The sequence below is a fragment of the Phycodurus eques genome, chromosome 16 (genome assembly GCF_024500275.1).
Source record: "Phycodurus eques isolate BA_2022a chromosome 16, UOR_Pequ_1.1, whole genome shotgun sequence".
Taxonomy (NCBI): domain Eukaryota; kingdom Metazoa; phylum Chordata; class Actinopteri; order Syngnathiformes; family Syngnathidae; genus Phycodurus; species Phycodurus eques.
In genome coordinates, this window is record NC_084540.1 from 18,357,205 (window position 1) to 18,380,775 (window position 23,571).

The following is a 23,571-nucleotide window of genomic DNA, read 5'->3' on the forward strand; positions in this document are numbered from 1 at the left end:
ATTAAGCTGGATGACTCCGTACAATGGAAACACGTGACCCAGTAGTCAAGAGCCAGTCGTGACTTTGCAACTTTGTGCCATTTATTTGCAGTCCAGCCGTGGAGGAGTGAAGCACTACAAAGCCAAACCTATTTCAAGTGGCAGAAAACCATACTGGCCATTGTGACGAGGCTCGGCTTGATGCGACCCTGACCACAACCAGACGTGCTGGTGTGAAATCCAACTGAAGGATAAGCAGCTGATGATAAGGCAACAAAAGCAGATATCATCACCCGCACTTCTCAATAAAAATATCCCCCACCCATCTGCTCATTTTCTCTTTTTCATTGAACTTATGATGAGCTCGCTTTGTCTAGTTGCAGAAGTTATATAAAGAAATGAGACATTATGGCAAACGCGACAGAAGTGTCCTCAATCGCAGACGTGCCAGACAAGAAAGCATGGGTTCAGGCCCAGGGACAATCATGAAGAAGCTACGGGCTGATGGAAATCAAATGCTTTTGTGGGCTACCCCTGACACTCTGAGGACAACACGTGTGGTCGGTGGACGTGCGGAACGGAACGGGACCACGGCCAAAGCAGCATGTTCAAGATGCCCCCCTGCTGGGCGGCCCTCCAGCCTGTCGATACGCGTTTTGATGTCGGATGGAAAATGAAAGCACCCCCCCCCCCCTACCCTGCCACTAGCAACAGAGAGAGGGGCTGGAACAGAGAAAGAGAGGACTCGAAAGGGAAGAACCCTCGACAGATGGACTCGCTCGTGATTAAATATGGCGGCGGTCTTAGCTGCGGATCACGAAGGAGGCTGCCGGAGCCGTAGTCCGACGGCGGAGAACCGGGAAGCCCGCAGGAAGCGAAAGCGGCAGGTAGGACGTCTGGTTGCTTGGCGCGGCTCGTCGTCGGTCCATTGTCTGTCTTTAGTGTTGCTGCCACGCTGGTGCTGCTGTGTCTGGATTGTCATCAAAAGCTGAGCACATCATTTGATGTGACCGATAAATGTGCATCCCACTGCTGGAGAACAAGAACACTTGATTTCATTGCAGTCTTCAATCTTGATGCCTGATGATGCACTTTCTTCATATCGCAAATCTCGCTATTATGTCGCGGACCTTATTTAATCATTTTATCTGTGTGGATCTTTGGCTCCATCCGTAGGAATATCCAATTTAATAAGTCCGATATTTGGTGGATCCCCTGCGTTTAATCCACCCTAGGGTTTGTTCGTCATGATATATTCAGCCAAGACAAAGAACATCAGCAGGACTCTGGCATATATTTTCTGACAGGCTTTCCAAAAATATGAAATAGCTTTTTAATATTCAAAGCACACTTTCTTTCAAACTGTACTAAAAAAAAATGGTCTTGAATGTCTCTACCTAAAGGTCTATTTCAATTTGTAGGTTTTAGTCTTTAAAAACATTGCAGTACTGTTTTGCTCCTCTTTTGAGTGCTTTCAAGGAGACATCTTTGTGTGCTTTCAGAACAGAAGCATTCTTCCAAACATCTTAATGGGATTTTGTTCATCCACAGCGGAGATAAGCCGATTTCATCCAAGGCCTAAAAACAGGCGTTCAAATCTGCACTGACAAGTTGAACAAAGGCTTATGAGATGCCCAAATGGAAGAAAAACATGAAGTTGTCTGGAGCAAAGAATGTGAAACTATCTAAATATCGGAAAGATTTAAAACCCTCCACACGTCTGCATCTGGAGAAACTAAAACATTACTTTGGCTGCTTTTTACCACTTGACCTTTGCTCGTTTTGGCATTAAACTCAGCTTTTACGAGCCAATTTCAAGTGGTCTACCCTTGCTCTACTGAATCGGTTCATTACTTCAATTGCAAGGCTTATAGTCAATAGGTTTGCCAACACAGTAGCTCAAATATTACAGAGAAAGTATACGTGGGATTGGGAATGCCTTAACGCATACATTTAATCAGTTTTGATGGGTAAAACTACATAAGAATGGTCATAGATGAATAAAATCCTGCCAGCTGTTTTCCCATAAAACTTACAGTGCCAATAATAAGGCAGGATCAAATGAAAACTGTTCTTTGAATTGAAAAAATAATGGAAATATTCTGGCATCAAAATTGAACAAAAAGATTACATTTTTGGCCCATTTTGAAGTCTGAATTGTTATTATAAACTGACCGAATTTGGACATGATGCAAAGAAAGATGTTATGCATGTTGTAGTGAAAAGACTATTTTAAACATTTTCTTTTTATTGTATAGCACATATGGCAGGAAAAGTTGTGAAAAATGAGCTGTATACATAATAATTGACCAATTCATGAATCATTAACTACTCGAGTACCCCCAGTTGGAACATGTTGAATTTATATTTTTGACTAAGTTATATTAAATACCTTTTATTTAGTGCATTCACAGGAATGCTCTGATCCCAGGCCATTACTGTCTTCTATTTAGGTTGTTTTATTTATTTGCTGCCAAGCAACCAGGAAAACGTCAGATTTTATTAGAACTTTATTGTCAAAACAACTTCATAACCTTCTTTCACAATATCCACATAAGCAATCAAAGTCAATAAACGTGTGATCCTTGAAGCCTTCCATTAACGTCAACGTTTCAGGGCCCATTGAAACAAAGAATTTCTTCTCTTTCAGTTACAAATGGATGGAAAAGACCAACTCTGGCGACTTTGCACCTTTGCTGGACCTTCCCCTTTCATGGAAGCGAGGTGGATCTTAAATCAACTTGAAGCGTGCCCTAACTTTGCTATGGAATCCTCGGTAATTGGGCGTACGGCACGAGGATGCAGAGGGGAGGCGTTCAACCACGAGGTAATACAGCATTTCTGCGCTTGACTTTCCTGCAGTTAATCGGGGTACACACATACCGAATTTCGGGACGAATTTTAGCATTCTTCCGCTCAAAGTCAGCAAAGGCTTGACTGCTGGATGTCTTGGCTTGATTGTTGGATGTTTTCTAAAGCAGTGATTCTCAAAGTGTGGCACACGAAAGAGAAAGAAACTTGGTGTAAAAGGTTTGAAAACCACTGCTCTAAAATATTACCCTAAGCGATTATCGTGGAGTGCGTTACGAGGGATTTTTTTTTTTCATTTACATTTTTGTATGTGTCTCACAAGGCATTCACCGCAAACAAAATGCCAAAAAGAAGAGTTTGTAACTGCAGTCGAGTTACCAGATCGGCTAAGCCTAGTGTATTCTATTTCTTCTTCTGCTCGGCCTACTGCTCTTTGTACTTTTCCTTTGGATTGTCAATTGCCTATATGTCGCAATGTATGTGGTGTGCTGCATAGTGGCAGTAAGAATGCACATGGCGATTTATTTTTCTTGTCATTTGTGGGATCTGTCAGATTTAAAAGGTTACGTTAATAATCCTTACGTGTGTACCCGTCTTAGTTTAAAGGGGGCGTGATAAGTTGTCTTTCTACACTGAACTCATCCAAGCGTGGACCTTGCTTTGCGCACTGGGAATAGAAAACATGCCTTCCCCAAACTGTTCCTAACACACACTTGTCTTCTTAATGAGGAATTCGGGTTTAGTGGCCTAGTCCAACCTGCGATTGATTGATTGATAATTGATCATCCAGAGAATGGATGGCCTAAAAACAAGTTTCCTCTTTCTAAACTTTCATGTCGTTGACAATAAAACATTCGAGCAGCCAACTGTGGCAATTCGACGGGACGCCGCATGAAACAAATTTCGGCACTTTCTATTGCTCTCGTGTGTTTTGATCCATAAACCCCGTCAATTTGGCCACGTGTTATGCTCTTCCAGCATTTATCCCGGGCGCAGTCGAACTGTGTGAGTGCTCAGTAGCTGCCAGGTATGAGAGCGGATCTGAAACGGCCTCTTTGGCAATATTTGCCTCGTTTCGCCTCTCTCTTGTATTTTAAAGTCAAGCGATGACATAATTAAAAGTGCCTAGTGGGCTTTGCGCAGCACAACACAGGAAGTCACTGTGCAGAGTTAAAAGGAATGCAAAGTGTGTCTTCTATTGATGTGAAGTTAATTATGATGAGCAAATGCTAATAGATCAACGGACTTCCAATGTAATCATCTTCAGACACTTGCCATGGTTTACAATGAGAAATTTAACATGCCATTAATTAACGTTATTTAGACTCGCAATGTTAGGCTCGTGAGATTTGAAGGTAAATCACAGCTATTTTATCCGCTTAGTTGATTATGCACTCGTGAATAAACACACGCACACACACATGTACGCCTACACCTCTGTGTTTTATCTGGGGGGAAAGTTGGGTTTGTATTCTAATCATTATATACAGTGGCATGAAAAAGTATTGGCCCCCTTCTCAAATTATAGCTTTAGGGGGACATTACTTTTTCCACACAGGGCCAGGTAACAGAATATTGTTTTCCCGTAGTAAATTAAATCAGCATTTAAAAACAGCTTTTTAAGTTCGCTTGGGTTATATTTGTCTGATATTTACATTTGTTTGATGATCTTAAACATTAAAGTGGGGAAACTATGCAAAAATATAAGAATTTCAGAAGGGCGGGGCTAATACCTTTTCACAGCACTGTCCAGCACTAGGCTGCCTTGGTGGAGGTTTCCACTTGGTTGGTGATTTTTGAGTGTCCCAGAAAGGAACATCTGAATTAGATAATAGATACTGTTGAAAGAAAGCTGGGTTCACACTGTCCCTGAGAGCAACACCTGAAAGAAAGCTAATGATACAAATACATAAGCAACAGTGTGTGTGTGTGTATATATATAGAGAGAGAGATAGAGAGAGAGAGAGAGAGAGAGAGAGAGGAGAGAGAGAGAGAGAGAAAGAGATTTCAGATAATCCTCGAAGGCAACACCTGCGAGATTGATAGATGGATGGATGGATGGAGAGCTAGATACAGATTGATGTAGTGATGGATATCAATAGATATATAGTGATTGATAGCGATAGATAGATAGATCGATAGATAGATAGAAGGTAAAATATTGATAGATAGTGATATCTATATTAATAGATGCGATAGATAGGTGGAAAGAAAAAATATAGTCATAGGTAAATGGATAGAGACAACTGTGATTTCAGACAGAAGAAGACAACAACTGATAGTTATCTAGATAGAAAGAAGTCTGTGATTTTGGACAGTCCCTAAAGGCAGCACCTGACAGCTAAATGGCTAAGAACATACAGTGCAACTGTGGTTGTGGGCAGTGGCAATGCGCGCATTGGCCGATAGGGGCGCCACGCACCATCTTGCAGCAGACACATTAGAAGAGAAGCGAGACAGCCATGGAGAGGCTGACAGCCGCCGACTGTCCTCTTTGTTCCGCTTAAAAACTCTCGCCATCCGCAACTATGACACCGTCCGAGACGGCTGCTGGTTCCCGTCCAGACGCCTGCTGCGTTCCGTGGGGCCGAGAAGGTGAAGTATTTGTCACTTTTTGTTTGGGGCTCGCGCTGACAGCGGAGGAGAGATTGCGGTAGTCAGTATAGAGGGGCGAGGGGAGGGAGATAAGAGATTAAATGCGTGCGCTGCCGTCGCTTCTCTGCTCGTTATAAATCCGGTCAGAAATGTGCGTGGAATTGTCCACCGCGAGCCCCTCGACGCAAGCGGAAGTGTCGGCGGTGGTCTCGTCTCAAATGCGGACTACTTTATGTGCGCGCGGCCGGCGGAGGCGGCTCGGACATGTCAGCGGGTGAACAGTGGCACAAAGTTGAGCACTTGTCGGTGCGCCGTCGGAGGCCTGCTGGCTCGCAGTGAGTATATACGTGTATACACTTGAGTTAGTTTGAGGCGCCCCTCCCCCATTTTGGCCGTTGCTCTCCCGTTCATTTTTTACGTGAATGCGACGAGGCTATCTCACTTCAAAAGCTGACCGACCACAAACACGGAAAAACAAATATTAAGCCGGCGTCTAATTAATTTTGTTATACCTACCTTCCAGGACCCCAACCCCAAAAAATAGCACACCTGTGATGGGCAGGGAATGTGAATATCAATGCGCCAGCCGGAACGTGCGACTGAAGAACAACCGATTTCGATATCCATACGCCAACCGAACAGAACAAATGCAGTTAATTAGTGCCCCTTGGAACAGTCAATTGCACCATAATACCCAAACACTGAAAATGAGAATGCTCTTTGTGAAAAGACATTTCCAAATAAACAGCACAAATGCATCATAGATAAGTCAGTTTTGACATTAATGCCCACTGTTGATTTAATATTAAAGCCCGGACTAACAATACAATTTCACCTGAAGACATTCATCCCTTTTAATTGCGCTTATCCTCATTACGGTTGAGTGCGCTGGAGCCTATCCCAACTGATTTTGGTAAGAGGCAGGTACACCCGGGACTGGTCGCCAGGCACATGTAGACAAACAACCATTCACACCTATGAACAAGTCTTCGGTGAAGGTAAAACATTTTTTTTAATGTGGGAGCAAGCTGGAGTGCCAAACTCCACACAAGGGCGCATGCAAGATTTGAACCTGGGACGTTACAACTCCGCCTTAGAACTGTCAATTTAGTGCTGTAAATCTACCTTTGAACAGTCATTTAGATTATAATATGCAGACAAACAGTGCAAATGTATCTTAGAAGAATGATATTGCCCAAATGAACACGGTGAATACTTCAGAAGAGTCAGTGTTAATTTAATATCAGTGCCCAAAACGACCAGCGCAAATACATCATCAAACAATGAATGTTACTCATGCTCAATGCACTTCGGGCAGTCATTTTGATTTAAATGGCCAAACAATGCGTCTTAGAATAGCCTGTGTGGATACCACAATGCACAAATGAACATCACAAATGCGTCAACCCAACTCTAGTAAAGTCCAACATGGCCAACAAACACACCTCTGATTGTCATAGTTGTTTACACTTCCCAACAGACTTTTTTTTTTGTTTGTTTGTATTTTTTGGTGTGCGCACATTCGGCAAAGACAGGGAGTGGGGGTGTGCCTTGAAGCAGCCTGCAATCACGTTCGATATTTCTTGTGAAATATTTAATGCGGCTGGAGTGTGTCACAAGCCAACATGTCACACTTGACTAGAGACTCTTGTCAATGGAATTCAAAACCACACCCTACACCAATTGAGATGTGCTCCCTGGTGTCTTGGCATGACACCGATCCCAATGACACATATTTGTCCTTGAACGACCTTTAAAATCCTGACACATGCAATGTTGCAGCTGACCCTGCAATAAAGACAATTGAAACACAAATGGAGTATGACGCAAGAATGAATTGAGACATTTTCATTACATATGAGCTAATAGCAAAAAAATTAATTAATGCTCCGAACCCCAAGTGAGTCTTTCATCATGATACACTTTAGTGTCAAACTTTTGCTGGTTAAAAAAAAAAAGACATTTTATTAACTCATGTTCATCCTGTTGCCAGGCAGAATGTTGTATTGGGGTCAGGTGTAACCAAAAGTGAATATGGTCTACATACCTTGCTCTTTCTTTCTGTCACTTTTTGTGCAAGCTGGTTTATGATTTAAACATCCAGTACCCGATGCATTCCTCTGGCTTCATGCTGAATTTGCTTTAATTTCATTGTTCAGCTCAAAATTGCCACTTGAGTCCTTCATGAAAAAGCTGACTGTGCAGAGTTGTAATTTAAAAAAAAAATGGGATGCATGCAAATGGGCAGTGTTGTGGGTCTTATGGTGTATTTCCCCCCCCCCTCGCAGGAGTTACTTTGCTGTGGTGTAAGTAGGCATCTGGATCTAGTAATCGTGTTGTTCGGGCTTGACGGGGACGTGCTACTTGGATGCCGGGACTATGAGCGTGAGCAACAAAGGGGGCTTCCTGGTCGACGTGGGTGGCAGCTTCAATGAGGATGCCCCCAGACCTCCAGTCCCGGGGGAAGAGGGTGAGCTGGTGCTCACCGAGAGTCACAATGCCGGCTTCCAGACATCCAAAAGCCTCAAATGTGAGACGTCCGTGGCCACGCCCAGGCGTTCGGACCTGGACTTGGGCTACGAGCCAGAGGGCAGTGCCTCTCCGACGCCGCCTTACTTGAGATGGGCGGAGTCGCTTCACTCGCTGCTGGACGACCAGGATGGCATCCATCTGTTCAGGACGTTCCTCAAGCAGGAAGTGTGCGCTGACCTGCTGGACTTCTGGTTCGCATGCAGCGGCTTCCGCAAACTGGAAGCCGGTGAGGGCAACGACGAGAAGCGGCTAAAACTGGCGAAAGCTATCTATAAGAAGTATATCCTGGACAACAACGGTATTGTTTCCAGGCAGATCAAACCAGCGACTAAGTCTTTCATCAAAGACTGTGTGATGAAGCTACACATCGATCCAGCCATGTTCGATCAGGCTCAGACTGAGATCCAGACCACAATGGAGGAAAACACCTACCCTTTATTCCTTAAATCAGATATCTATTTGGAACACGTGCAGGCAGGGGGCGAGAGTCCCAAGCTGTACTCTAATCAAAGCCCACTTTCCGGGAATGCAAAGAATCTGGCGGGGTATATGCCGACATTAAGCGAGCACGAGGAGTGGCGGTGCGAGCAGGAGCCAGAAGAGCCGCCTAATTGTGACCTCACATCCAGCAGCAGGCTTACCCAGAGGCTGCTCACGGAGACACCTTCGCATCGCACTGCAGGAAGATTCCAGGAAGAGTACAGGTAACTTCTTGAAGCTTCACCCCCCCCACCCCCCAAGCTTTCCTCTGCTAACTGCTGAATTGGAAATAAACTCCCTTGCCACCTCCAGAGCTGCCCAAAACGTGAGATGAAATGTGTGTAGTGGGAGATAAGAGGCAGATGGTGCATGAAGAATTCCAAGTACTTATGTTGGGCTGATGAGAAAGCTGCAGGGGAGCGTTCACTTGTTGTAAGTCAGAGAGGCATCTTCTTTCGCTGCCACTTTGGCTTAAGTCTGCTACTGCTCTTAAATATAGTGTACTACCTGTGTCAGGGATGGGCAGCCGCCGTGGCCCGTGCCCACACTCTGCATGGCCCCTCGATTAATAATAAAACAAAACAAATAATAATAATTTTATTTTTTAAAATGATTTTATGTACCGCTTATCCTCACTTGGGTCTTTTCTCTGCTATATCTAATCAGTTTAAGTATTAATGGCACCATTCACCACTAGATGGCAGACATCGCTTTGTAGCGCTGACACTGGATCTTCTCCTCCATCAGGAATAGGAAGCAGTTTATATGTTTCACCAATTTAAAGGTGAGCCTAAAAACCTAGTTTGCTTAAATATATCAGCCATGATTGTTTTGTTGTGCCGATGAGTATTAAAAAACAAACCAAGTCTCTCTTACCTCAGGGAAGCTGGATTTGTCTCTTAATTACAATATCTAATTACCAGGAAAAGCGCAATAGCATCTTGTATATTTAGTAAGGCACAAGGTAACACTTAGCTTAGCCTAGCACACAATAAAACTGACCAGGAGGTTACTTTATCGTACACAACTCACAGTCAGGGTTTTATGCAAACAAAGTGCAACAAACGTAATCAGACAGTTAATCAAGGGAAACAATCAACAAACTATGCGTAACATAAACACACTTGAATGGTAATGAGTAGCATCCTTATTAGGGCAAAATGTCAGCATTGAATGGCGCAGTGCATGCTGGGAACCGAAGTTGATGTGGGAAGTATACTGAAGCTACCAATCTCTCAAATCAAAAGTACAAAAACAACCTTTTTTTTTCTTCTTCACAAGAACTGTTGACAGTTCAAGTACATGAGGAGTTAATAAAATTTGTGTCCTCCGAAACATGGACATCTTTAACACCGTTAATAGTGTTGCAAACGCTTATGGTGTCTTGAACAATCGGCAGGACTAAGGAGACTCCCCAGGGCTCCTTCAACAAAGCAGAGTGAACTGCCCTATACTGCAAAGTGAGTCATCCTAATAATTTCTGGATTTTGAATGACATGCAGGACAAATTGTGAGTTGATTTTTGTGGGAAAAAAAAGAACTCTTGCACTTATTGTTGGTTTGCTGTTTAGCAGTTTTGCTAAACAGCAAACTGGAAAAAATATGTTCTTTTGCACTTTGATTGCACTGGAAAAAATATGTTCTTTTTTTGATTGCTTTTAACCATTTATTGTTGAAGAGAAGATGTTTTAAACATTGAGCATGAAATATATGAAGATACTGTGACGTACATTGGTTCAATGGAAAAATTATTATTATTATTCACATAGTTTGACCATATTTAAAATGGTGTTTTTGTCATACATCTGGTTAGGAAGTGCCTGGTGCTATGTGGCCCCAGGTAGCGCTGACGAAAAATTGTGGCCCCCTCCGTCATTTAAGGTGCCCATCCCTGGCCTATCTCCTGGACGTGGTTTGTTTTTTTTGGTATGCCTTGTTTATAATATCAATATTGTTCAGAAAAGCTTTCATCGGGGCACCACGGTTCAGGTTCATATCATTCTGTTGCATTGTAACATGAGACTAGGACACATGGCGAGAGACTTGCTAACGTTTGCTTCTCTACGACATTTTGCCTGAGCTCTGCATTATTAGTCTCTACATTCTTCGCTTTGCTGCTGCGGTCCTTTTCTTGCTGCCCTCAAATACAATTTGTCTCCTTGAAATGACAAAAATAAACACAAATACCCAGTACATAACCCTATGCTGTGCCTTACCTGTTGCCTTACCTGACTTCACGGTTTCTGCTTTGCCGCATCATTTTTCTGGCCTCAGTCTCCTCTCGAATACATTTTATCTCTTTGAAATGGAAAAAAATAGCATTGGCTTACCCTGGATTCTGCATTGCTATGCACCACAATCTCCACTTTCCTGCGTCTGTCCTGTTCTTGCTACAATTTATCTAAAAAAAAATAAAATAAAAATTAGGAAAATAAACATTAAATTAACCGTGAAGTCGGCGCCTAAAGCTCTGAATTCTACAATACTCCACACCACAGTCTCCACTTTGCTGCAGCAAATAGCAGTCCTGTTCTTGCTGCCTACAGTCTTGAATAAGTCTCCTTATGTAGTTAGCTGGGATAGGGTCCAGCACGCCTGAGACCCTAGTGAGGACAAGCGGTACGGAAAAATGGATGGATGGATGGTGAGAAGTACGTACAGGAGAACGTTACTCTCCATTGTTTGAGTCAGAGTATGAGTGATGTGTTTAATGTAGCATTCTCACAGATTCCATCGACAGGTATGTTACCGAAGTGTAAGACTCAAGGGTGCAAAACCTTTGCGATGACAAGACAGTGTACCTCAACCATAAAAGCGTACTGCGACCGCCAGATTCTTAAAGTCTAAAATAAATGTTTGATAGTCTTTGTAGTAAGAGGCTCACACAGGAAAGTCAAAAGCTTGCAAAGTGAGTGCATTGAGACACATTCCAGCTGCAGACTTGCATCAAGAGCACAAGCAAAGGTGAATCAATATCGATAACGTTTGAAATCTCAGGAAAGTGTGATGGAGGAAAAAAAGGGTCTCCATATCTTACTACCACAGTCGTTTCAGCCAAGTGCATCCACACTTCTGTGATGTATAAATAATAATAGAGACTCCGGTATAAAAGTGCGATCACTTGTTCAAGAATCAAACATCTTGGGCTCTGTACAAAAAGATTCCTCTTGCCTTTCTCCATTGACCTTTAGGCCTTTTGATAAATCTCACCTTTCTTCTCCCGTAATTCCCTAATGTCCCCTTATTTCGTACTCTGCACTCTGCTTGTTGCATACATTTCCATTATTAAGGACTGTGGAAGCTGACGGAATTAGCCGGTTGCAAAGGTTTCTCACTGAGCCGTTTTTTTTTTTTTTTTTTTTTTTTTTTTTTTTTTTCTCTTCTTCTTCTCTCTTTCTGGCAGCGTGTGCATTCTAAACACGGAGGGAGCCCGGTTGAATACTTTAGGGACTTCCAATGTGAATAGAAAAGATGATGCCAAACATCTATAATTCATGTGCGGGAAGCATTGTCAGAAGTATTCTCGGCAATGTCAAGCACAGAGATTGTGAGTGATTTTAAATTAATGTGTCTCGAGATGTTCAATGTGCAACACTTGGTAAATTTTGACGTGTGTAGTTATCACCGCAACAGGAAGATGGCTAGAAATATGTATTGAAATCTAAAACCTTTACTACCTTGGATAAAATAAAGTTTTACGTTTTTAGTTTTTGAATTCAAAGCTATTCAGCAAGTAGAGAGGTTCCACAGGTGTTAAGTTGTGTACTTATGATTTTGTGATCCATTTTAGAAGAAAAAATAATAAATAGGAGTGGTCTTGGTAGTCAACCCTGGGGAACACCGCTTGGTTATTTTGCTCCAAAATTTCAGTCCTTTTATCAACTCCATGAAAGACGCACACTCATCACTACTAATAACTGTAGTGAGATTTTAATTCAATTTTAGTAGATTTTGAGTTCTTGCCTTACATTGAGTGGTATTAATAGCAAATTGTATGACAGTCTGGTATGGAGTTGATGGTATGTTGTATATTACTGGGTGATCTGCATTTTTTTTTATTTTATTTATTTTTTTACATCAGTGGATCCCTACCTTTTCTATTCCCCATCAGCTCTACAATTATTTCACTATGTAGCGATTTATGCAATCATTGATAATATGCAGGGGAAAACATTTACGTTACAACATAATCTATCTGAAGATGGGAACATTTACAGAAAACATTTTACATTCAGAGCTCCATTTTTAAAGAACAAACAGTGGTTCTTAACAGACCCCTGAGGCACATTGTTGATTGCCTTTTTTTTCCTATACAGCATCCTGTCAACCTGCTCACAGTTAAATCTACCGTATTTTAAATATCAGCAACTCTACCCAACAAGTTATCTTGAACGATTTAAAGCAAGTTTTAATGGCTGGATTTTATACCGCTTGACACACCTGACAAAATTCTGATTTTATTGCTCTCATGTGACACAATTTGGGATATGTGTAATGGTGGCAGAAATAAAAAAAAAAAAAAAAACCAAAAAAACATGGAATAGGATAGCTTCAGATCGGGATCAAGTCTCTTCTAAATGTGGATAAGAGAGGATTATCTGATATAACCCATCAATGTGAACTTGATGTCGTCAAAATATACCAATTAGCGATAGTATACATACCGTGTCTGCTCAAACACCATGAACAAACACATTAAAAGCATCAGTTGTAAATCGAAACTACAGCGAAAGCATAGAAAATTAAATATGATTTGAAATCAGTGACGGGTCAAACTCAGCCCATGCCAACTAAATGCAAGGGAATGTTTAATATTTGTATTACTTATATTGACTTGTCACTGCCTGCTTTTGATGCCTACAAAGTTATTTACGGGTAATTTGGGCGTCTGAACATGCGTGTTGTTTCATGTGGTCCGTCTGTGTAATCACTGTCATTTCGGATTTGTGTCACTTGAAACAGACTGTCAAGAAAATTGAATATAGGGAGGGATTAAATCGTTATTAGCCACTTAGAACTGAAGTGCCTTCGTGACGCAGAGAGCTGTGCACTAGATTATTTGCACTTTGCAATGAACATGATACCTAAGACAGAACCTTGAGGTACACCTTTGTTGTTAATTTGTGCCTTCCTTCCAGATATGCACCCGGTCGGGAGACCACCGACCGCTACTATGCCAATGCTGGTCACGCATTGGCTCCAGCCACCAGCGCTAATGACAGTGAGCAGCAGAGTATGTCCACCGACGCTGACACGCTTTCCCTTACTGACAGCAGCGTGTATGTATTTTCTTTTTGCCCTGTAGCATTGTTGTTTTTTTCTTTAGTTAAACAACTTTGTGTTGTTTATTTACGGGAATATTTCTGAGAATGTTGTTGTTGTTGTTTATTTCAGAGATGGCGTCCCACCCTACAGATACCACAAACCTCATCGGCGGGAGATGCACGAGAGTGCTCGAGCAAACGGGCTCGTGCCGCTGCCTCTCATCCCTGTGAGTTATTCATGGGTTACCCCCACCTCCCTTTGCCATCTCATTTCCCTCTCGGTTTCTTTCAACTGTCTGTCTCTGCCGTATTTGTCTCTCTCCATGTGCACCCCTGGAGATGGTGCATATTTATCATGTGTATGTGCTTGGAGGCCTGTGAGGGAGTGTAAGAATAGTGGTGGAAGAGAAGGCTGTCTAAACGTAGCTCCTTGCTTTTCGGAAGCTGCGCTCAAGCAGACGAGAAGGCTCCCTCGTGACAGCCGGATGCCTCCCCCGTGCAGCTGAGGCTGCCACTCGCTAGCCCTAATTAGGCCGACCAATCGGGGGGGCGGTGTGAATTGACTGCATTTTACAGTGCTTATCCTCCCTCGTGTCTCCTCCTAATGAAGTCGCCATGAATTACCTGATATGAGGAATGTTAAGTCACCCTTAGATTGTCCATTGTAAGAAGACTTTGCCTTTAGGATCTCTTAAAATTTTGCAGATTATTGCCCTATTGGTAAGAAAGACTGTTACTACTGCAGGATTATACTCCAGATTCTCCATTTTGCTGCAGTGCTCTTTACTTGCTGCCCTCAGTCTCCTCAGTGAGTGTTATACCGGTTGGTATTTTCAATTAATCTTCTATTATGCATGATGACAAAGCACAGTTTTTAAAGGATGCCTATACCAAGAGATGTCATTTGTTGGATTATTTGGATTATTGCACTATGACAAACGTTGGCTATCTTTGACTGGAGCTGCCACATGAGGTCAATTCTGTACACATTCCTTGTTACTGTTCCCAACTGATATTCTTCCACGAGTATTTATTTCAAAGCGAGGACACCAGAACTTGAAAGGCTGTTTGGTTCACTGCAAGATTAAAAATTCATAGGAAACAAATTCATAGTCTTTTGCACAATCCTGCAGAAGGTTCTGAACTGAAAAGGTACTGAGGTTATGATACCCCCCCCCCCCCCCCCAGCGCACTCACAGGATTCCAAAAGACATCCACGTGGCGCCGGAGCGCTTCGCCGCCGACCTGATTCTTCGTCTGGAGGGCGTCCTCAGAGAGAGGGAGACCGAGGAGCGACTCAGGAGGTTGCGTCTGGTATGTCTCTTCCACTCTTGTCCACCGAATCATCTGCAAAACCTGCAAGTGCTATGTTTGGTTCAATTGCCTCAGCACGTGAACACCATTCACATAATGGAAAGCATTGTGCCTTCAATATTAGTTAGTGGACATCTCTTAAAACAACCCCGGAAAACCAATTATATTTCATCGCAGTTTGGCCGTGCTGCACAAGAGGCAGCAGTCAATGTGTGTTTAAGAGTTTCAAAGGAGACTTCAATGAAATTAATGAGGCCAGCTATTAAGAGTAGGCTTAAAAAAACAAAAAAAACGGCGTGACATGAATCACTTAGCAAGATCCGTCTTCGGCCTGTCGGCGAGCTGGCTTTGTGCACCAATCAGATGGCGCACCTGCGCTTGTAAGCCGGGAACAGCGTGGTGGCCATTTGATGTCACTTGAACGCCGATGAAGTGCTCCGTGCCAGTGAAATGTGCCTTAGTACACAGAGCCAAGTGTTTGGTTTGGTTTGGGCCTGAATGAAACGAAGAAGCGAATGAACACACAGGCTAACTGGTGCCTTAGCCCTGCAAGCTGAAGCATTACACTCCCACAGTCTCCTCTTTGCCCTCAATCGCCTCCCCAAATACAATGTCTCTCCTTGAAATCATGAAAAAAATATAAAAGCTTACATTTGGATTTTGCAGTATCTTACTACATAGTCCCAACTTTTCTGCAGAGCACAGTTTTTTCTAGAAATGTATAAACATAAATGTGTGAATGTTAGCTTACTCTGGACACTGTGGTTTAGCTATGCTGGATTCTGATCCACAGTCTCCATTTAGCTGTAGGGCTCAGTTTTCATGCTGCCCTTGCTCAGTTTTCTCTCAAATTCAATTTGTCTCCCGGAGATGACAAAAATGATCATGTGATAACGCTATCTTACCGTAGATGCTGTGCCTTATCTCAAGACGCCACAATTGTTTACTCCGCAGTCTCCACTTTCCTGCGTTTGTTCCTGCATATCAAATCTTGTTGTCAATGCTGGCAAATTAGGACACATTTTCAAGCATCGTAAAAGCACTATGGGCATTGTGGACCCCCAACTTCTGACCACGACTGGTTTGTTACTTGAGTTGTGATGTCGAGAGATATGATGAAATGCTGTCATCTCGTGCCTCAATGTGTTGCATCCCACCCATTGAGGCCACTGAGGCTTCTGTGACAGTCCAGGTTTTAGAATAGAATAGAACATAACAGAATAGAATAGAATAGAATAGAAAGCCTTAATTGACATTGTGTGGTACAGATACAACACAATTTGGGTGCTGCTCCAAGTTTGTGTTTTCAAGAACATAAAAACTATACTCAATAAGGCAAAATTATGGAGTGCAAATAGCAACAAGGCATAGTAGAGTAATGTTGCATGGACAAGTAGCAGTGGAGTGAGGAATATTTCAAATGTAAAAACGTGCCAAATGTGTAGAATGAGTGTTGGCGTTGCTCATTTTAAGTGTACGTTTCCAACCAAAGGAAGAGGAAGGCGACGACGAAGGCTTTCCCTCATGCGCTCACCCGCAAAACTACGCCGAGTACTGCGGCTCCTTCCTGAGGGATGCCCACGAGGAGAACCCTGAGAGCATCCTGGACGAGCACGTCCAGCGCGTCATGAAAACTCCGGGCTGCCAGTCGCCTGGAACGGGCCGCCACTCTCCCAAGTCCCGCTCGCCGGACGCTTTCAGAGGGACGGCGGGAGCGGCGCCGTCCTGGGGGGCTCAGGGTAAACATCCATCCAGGCACGCTGTCAAGGGAGAGTCGGGTCACCACTACAAGCATCACACACACCAAGCGGAGTCACCTTGGGGCGTGGGATCCACAAACATGGAGTATGCAACCTATGGGTATGTTTAATGAGCTGTGCACACGGTGTCTTCTTCACTACTCCTCACAAAACATTGTGCCGTCGCGCAGGAGCAAAGTTGGCGCGCAGTCCAGACGAACTTTCAAACGTGGGGAGGAAGCAGCAGCCCCGGTGGAAAACATGGAGAAGAAGCAGAAGATCCTTCTGTGGCTCATGGAAGGACAGAAAGAGATGATCCGGCACAAGAGGAGCCCGTACGGGTCAGTCATAACGTTATTTAACAAAATCGGGCCACATCGGTACTTAGCTTTCAGTGTTGAGTTTGGTGCATCTTCTGCACAATTACATTTTCACGATGTCTCCTTATAAAAAACAAGAATAATATTAATTTAGGCTGATGTCATGAAAATGGCCATGTTACTTTTTCAGTGTTTAGCTTTATAACCTAATTGATTTTGGATGTTCCTTTTGCAGTCCCCTCTCCAGGGTGCAGTTTTTAACCAATCATATTGGAAATTTAAGTGGTTATTCGTGTCAGTCAGAACAAGAGCACTTTTTATTTTGGAAATCAAAATTAGGCCAAATCAGTACGTTGCATTTTAACGTTTAGCTAAGTGTTTTTTCCACACACTTGAATCCACACCTTCAATTATGTCTCCATATCAACAAAACAAGAACGCTATTGATTTGGGATTATGTTAGACAGTAGTTGAGGTCAAGCGCTCTCAGTCGTGACATTTTCAACCAATCCTTAAATTTTACAGAGATTATCTTTAAATGTCAAAACAAGAATGCTATTGAATTCTGGATGTAAAACTTAATATTTTCTGTGTTTAACTTGACACCAAAGGGAAATCTATTGATTATGGCGTGTATCTGACTTAAATTGGCCCAAGGTGATCCCACTCAATACAATAATTCTATTGAGTTAAATCGGCGGGTTACTTTTTAGCATTTATCTGACTGCAGCCATATTCAAACTTGAAGTGATTATTTCTACATGTCAAAGCAAGAGTCCTACTGTACATACACTTTGTGTGCCTTACTGCCATTTGCACTGCATCCATCATGTAGTATTGTTTAGTGTAGCTTTTATACAATATATTTGTCTGTTTTACTTTTAGTTTTCATTCTAGAAACACAAAGAAACCTAAAGGTGCATCTCAATTCTGTTGTATTTGCCCGTACAATGACAAATAGAGTCTTTCCATTCTGTTCTAATAATTTTGAGTTCTAGCCAACAAAAGATGCGTTCAAGGACTAGAAAAGGTCTTCATCTTGTATTTTAGTTGTACCGCAGGCTCCAATAAGGGTCCGGGCCATCCCAGCTGCTCTTGGAACAACGTGCAGCCGTCGCATCCTTTCATCCAAGATCCCACCATGCCCCCCAACCCGGCCCCGAGCCCCCTCATCCAATTGGAGGAGGTTCGCCGGCGGCTGGCGGAGGAAAAGATGATCAAGTCTGGAACGGTGCAGCCCAAACAGCGGTGAGCAGATGCCTGGGTGTTAAATGTTTTAGCAAGTCCAAATGTGTTGAAACTTCAGGGCGGGGGGGGGTGTTGGGGGTGTAGTTGTTTTTGGAGATTCCGGCCATCTCTTTGTTGATTTATTCATATTTTGGGGGGAGCAAAAATTTGACTGAACGGTCAGCTTCAGCCACACCGTCACTAGATGGCGGCAGCGAACTTCACAACATCCAGCCACCATCAGATGTGAAAGTGTACTGTATGTATGTAAATGGGTGCCTGCGAAGAAAATTATAATGTCCACTGAAGTAAGCTTGAAAACATCGAAAAAACATGAGCCAGGTATGCGTGTCAATACGTACTATACCAGTGTTTTCCAACCATAATTGAGCCATGGCACATATTTTACATCAGAAAAAGTCTCACTGCACACCGCTGAACAAAATGTGGCTACACTGGTTAGTTACGGTATGTACCTTCTGCTATCTTAGTGGAAGAGGATTTAATTATTCTGCCTGTTGCCATACGTTGCTGGCATAGGTAGATAAACAAAGATACGTTATGAATAATTTTTAGAAAGGGACCACTGTTTTTTATGGTCTCTCTATATTGCAGATTTTTATTTATTTATTGAGTAGGCCTGGAACGTATCCCCTGCGATAAAAGGGGGGTTCACCATTCCCCATCCCCTCCCCCAGCAGACCCCTTTGCGTGATGGACAGATGAATGTCGAGTGTGTGTCTAACAAAGATGGCGGTTGTTGGCTCCTCCAGGTATGTGATGGAGGTGATCCAGCGGGGTCGCACTGCACTCAGGCCTGCACTGTTCCCGCCGCTCAGCGTGGTGCCCGCCGTGTCGGACTGTGAGCTCTTCGAGCCCGAGTACGTCCGCCCATGTCCCCGATTTACTGAACAAGCGCTGCCACCCGCTTTCATCCCCATACGCCCACATCCCCATCCCACCATCCCTCATCACTGCTCCTTTGTCACTGTTGGAGTATGTGGAGCATGAGAAAAATAACCTTACCCATTATAATTAAATCAAATGAAATAGAATAATCTACGAATAATATTTCTGTCTATTTTAAGGGTTTTTAAATTATTTTGTCATGGCACATAATAATAAAAAATGTCCAAATACAGACAAAACTTTAATTTCCCTGAATTATTATGTGTGTTGTTCGTATTGAAAAAATGTCAAATAACCAAAAATAATACAAATATTATTTAGTCATCTATTTTAAAATTGAAAATTAACCTATTTTATATTTTGTCCTATTTTTGTTTTTTGCAAATGCACAAATATTTACCTCAATTTTATTATTATTATTAGCAAATTAACTTAATAAATATATATTAAAAAACTGTCTACAAATACTTTAATTTCCCACACATATTACATAAAATACAAAACAAAAATGATTCAAGAGTAATTTAAAGAAATAAGATAAATTGGAAATCAGTAGAAATGTACCTAATTCATATTTTGTCAGTTTTCTTTCTCACAAATAAATGGAATATGTATTAGGCAAAACAATAATTCACAATATTACAATTACAATAATACAATTGTAATAATGATCTAAAAATTCTGCCTTTTAAATCACTGAAAATATTAAAAGGAATGCTTATTTACCTCACTTATTAAACAAAAAAAGCATGATTAAAAGTATTAAATGTGCCAAAATTATCTATCATGCATTTATTCATAATTTTGTCTCAGTGTTGCTCTGGCATGCTTGTACCCGCGTATGAACAATGGCTGTACTTCACCTACTCATCGGGAGATGGCGCTCAGCTACAAGCGTGTCATTAGGTTCTGTTTTTCTGCCATACAGCACAACACTTTTTTTTGTTTTGATTTGTTTTGTGTTGTTTTGTTTTTGTATTTTCGCCACGTTTACTCTTGTTTCCCAGCTATACCAAAATCACATGTTTTTCATGTGTATCGGCAGGCACAAAGTGACAAAAAAGCAAGGGTGCGACAGCATGACAGTGGCGTACTACTTCTGCGGGGAGCCCATACCGTACAGGACGTCCATCAAGGGGCGACTGGTGACAGCTCAGCCAGTTTAAAGCGCTGCTGACCAAGAAAGGAAACTACAGGTCAGACTCAGATACCATTGGTCTACTCAAGTGCACAGATTGCAGTACAAGACCATGCCGACTGTGCCATTTGTCTGTTGTTTAGTTTTACTATTATTATTATTACATTGTTATTATTATGTAATTACCAAAGCAAAAATAAACACTATAAATCATTCAGATTTGCAAAATACTGTACTTAGAATAAGTCGAGCTGATGCAAGATCCTAAGAAAAAGCCTCCTTCTCCTGCGCAGGTATTATTTCAAGAAGGTGAGCGACGAGTTCGACTGCGGGGTGGTGTTCGAGGAGGTGTGCGAGGATGACGCGACACTGCCGATCTTCGAGGAGAAGATTATCGGGAAAGTGGAAAAGATCGATTAAGGCGCGTGTCGGGAGTGGAGAGGAAGTCATAGGCACGTGGGCAGTGGGAGAAGGTGAACGGAAAGTGGGTGGGAAAGCGAAACAGAAAGTGCTGAAAGGAGGCGCCCGATGTATCTTTTGTAAAGTTTACTTTCGGAAAAGTGCGGCAGATTTTTTTGACGCTCTTAAAATCAGTTGTCCTTTCTAAAGTAACCGCACTTATTGTGATTCTTTTTATATGTACTGATGATACCAGGTGTGTACAGTTTGTGGTAACAAATAACATTTTGTATCTATTTAACTATTTAAAATTTGCTATCCTATTGAAGCCCCCATCCCCCCCGCCCCCTCTCCCGGAGAAGACGATCACAATCCTTTTTAAAAACATTGCATTTTGAAATGCCACTTGCAATTAATTTATTATTTTGTGACATTTTAGTCTAGAAGCATTTTGGGAGCCACAGTTGTAATTGTGCATTTTTTTGAGGGGGGAATACGATATTCTCCAAAAATTGGGAGCCCACACTGAAGGTGTAAAATCATGATTATTTTTATTCTAATTATTGGCCCATTTATTCGTTTTATTTCACACAAGTGTTAGCAAAATGGCCCCCGACTAACACTGTGAGTGAGCTGTCAAAACGAATTGTAATTGTAGATTTGACTTTCTATGCAAGCTGCTTTCAAATTATAATTATTGTTATAAACAATGTGATCTCGAATTGGACTGTATGGGGGTTCATTTTTATGTTCCATATCACATCGCAGCATTTTTGAAAGAAAGCATTTTCCAGCAGCAAAGTCGGTGCCTCTCATTTTGGTGCCTGGAAAGATTGCAGCTCTTTAAAAAGCCTTCTTAAATGAAAGCAGACTAAGTAATGATTTTTATTATATAGGCCCCTTAGAACAGGTGTGAGGCCTCATTCAGTGGTAAACATGTGTTAATGAATGTACATGATAAAAATATACAGAAATTATTTTGTTTTGTACAAGCACAACATGAGGTGTCCTGGCTGGCCCACCAGTAACATTAAACCATGTTAGTAGGAGTTGCGGGGTTGCCATGGCAATAACTGCCAATGTGTTTTTCTTTATGACAAGCCACTGTAGCCTCAATAGGATTTTGAAGGTCATATTACAGATAGCTGCTTGAATTTAACAACCCCTCTGCATTTAAATCATTAATCGTAACGTGGAAGCATTTACTGTTTGCTCCATGGCGCACCCTATAGGTGTGGAGGCTCATGGACTTGACCGTGACAAACATAAATAGCAATTTTTTTCCACGACAAGATGCTAAGCTAATGAATGTACACGATTAAAACAGATATGTATACCTTGAATTGATTTTAGTGTTTGTACAAGCACACTAAGTAGAACTTGAAAGGTGTCCTTGCTGGTCCACCACAAACCACTAAAATAGTTGTTGCCGACCCCTTTCCTCTTTATGACTGCCAGTGTAGCATATAGCATCAATATGATTTTTGGAGCTGTGATTTTGAAGGTCAGGTAATTAAATATATTTGCTTTAATGAAACACCCCTTCGAAGTTATAGTATTCGTGCTAACATGTAAGCGCTTATTATAAATGACTAGTTCATTGACGTTTGTAGCGTGGCAGCTGGGAATGTGTCTCGAAACTCACAAGAGAAGCAAGAAGGTTTTGGGGGGTGGAGTTTTGTCAAGAACGCTAAGAAAATGTGTTTAAAGGCCACAATGGGACGTCATGCATTCTTCCGCATTCATCACTGAAGGATTACGAACAACAAGTGGACCTTGAAGTCTTATAACATGTGTGCTGATGCTGGGTAGAAACAACCAGTTGATGGAATGTTAGATGCAGTATAAAGCTAATATATTTGTCATATTGTCAGGACATGATTTAAATTATGGATGTCATTTTTATTTTGTTTTTTTCCATGTCGTAGTCTTTTGAGATGAGCTGTTTTATTTTCAAACCCCCAAAATGTCATTCAAATGTGTAAAGTTACCATCAGAGTGCCTTTATTACTATCATTATTATTATTATTGCTCTTATGGTTGTTGTTTGTATGTAAATATGTGCAACATTAAGTGTCATCAACCAGCAGCCCAGTCAGCACATTCATAACTTCACAAGAGAGAAGAAGAAGAAGAAAAAAAAAAACTTGAAAAAAGGTACCTGGACAATAAAAACATGCAATAAACCAACACTGGACTATGCAGTATACTTACTCAAAATTATCAGCGAGTACTGTATTCATGTATCTTGCTTTTTTTATTTTCATTTTATTTATTTTTTTGTCATGCCACCACACAAATAGCAAAAATCTGCACATAATTGAAAAGAAGGTGTGAGTTGGCCACTGAGGGCGCCAATGTTTTATTTTTTCTATTTTGGGGTGGAACCAACCCTAAAAATGCTTATTGTTGGTTTATCCCCACTTATTCAGGAGTTTTTAGGGTAATTATTATTTTTTTTTCAATGCAGTGCTAATGGTCGTCAATTATCAGCGGATTTTAACTATTCGCAGTCCGACCTGGTCCTTATCTCCGAATAGCTGGTGTCCACTGTATTATTACACCGTCTGTCGAACCCGCATCTCAAGGCACCAATGTACACATTTATCACACAAGCATTACATAGAAACACACAAGTACTGATACAACACTTCTCGCACGAACATCACATACAAACACACGAGTACAACGAGTACTGACATACAGTACATGCCTTTACATAAGCGTAACATAGAATCACGTATGACAGTTTCCGATACAGGTAAATGGCATGTAGATAACATGGCCTTTAAGCAATCTCTTTTAATGGACTGCCTCTCATTGTCGGGGTGGAAATTTGCAGCTGCAAATGATGCGTTTAGTTG

At 41.9% G+C, this 23,571-nt stretch overlaps 1 protein-coding gene across 1 annotated transcript; it reads left to right on the top strand.

Annotated features, from left to right (window-relative positions):
* The first annotated feature begins 537 nt into the window (after positions 1-537).
* axin1 (axin 1) lies at positions 538-22,897 on the top strand. Its single transcript, XM_061700764.1, is given in 13 exon segments — positions 538-866; positions 2,630-2,806; positions 7,674-8,621; positions 13,536-13,676; positions 13,792-13,888; positions 14,850-14,975; positions 16,468-16,835; positions 16,906-17,055; positions 18,085-18,282; positions 19,035-19,142; positions 20,216-20,321; positions 20,323-20,366; positions 20,602-22,897. Coding segments are annotated over 11 exon segments (2,322 nt in total). The 5' UTR covers positions 538-866; positions 2,630-2,806; positions 7,674-7,764; the 3' UTR covers positions 20,729-22,897.
* Positions 22,898-23,571: the final 674 nt, after the last annotated feature.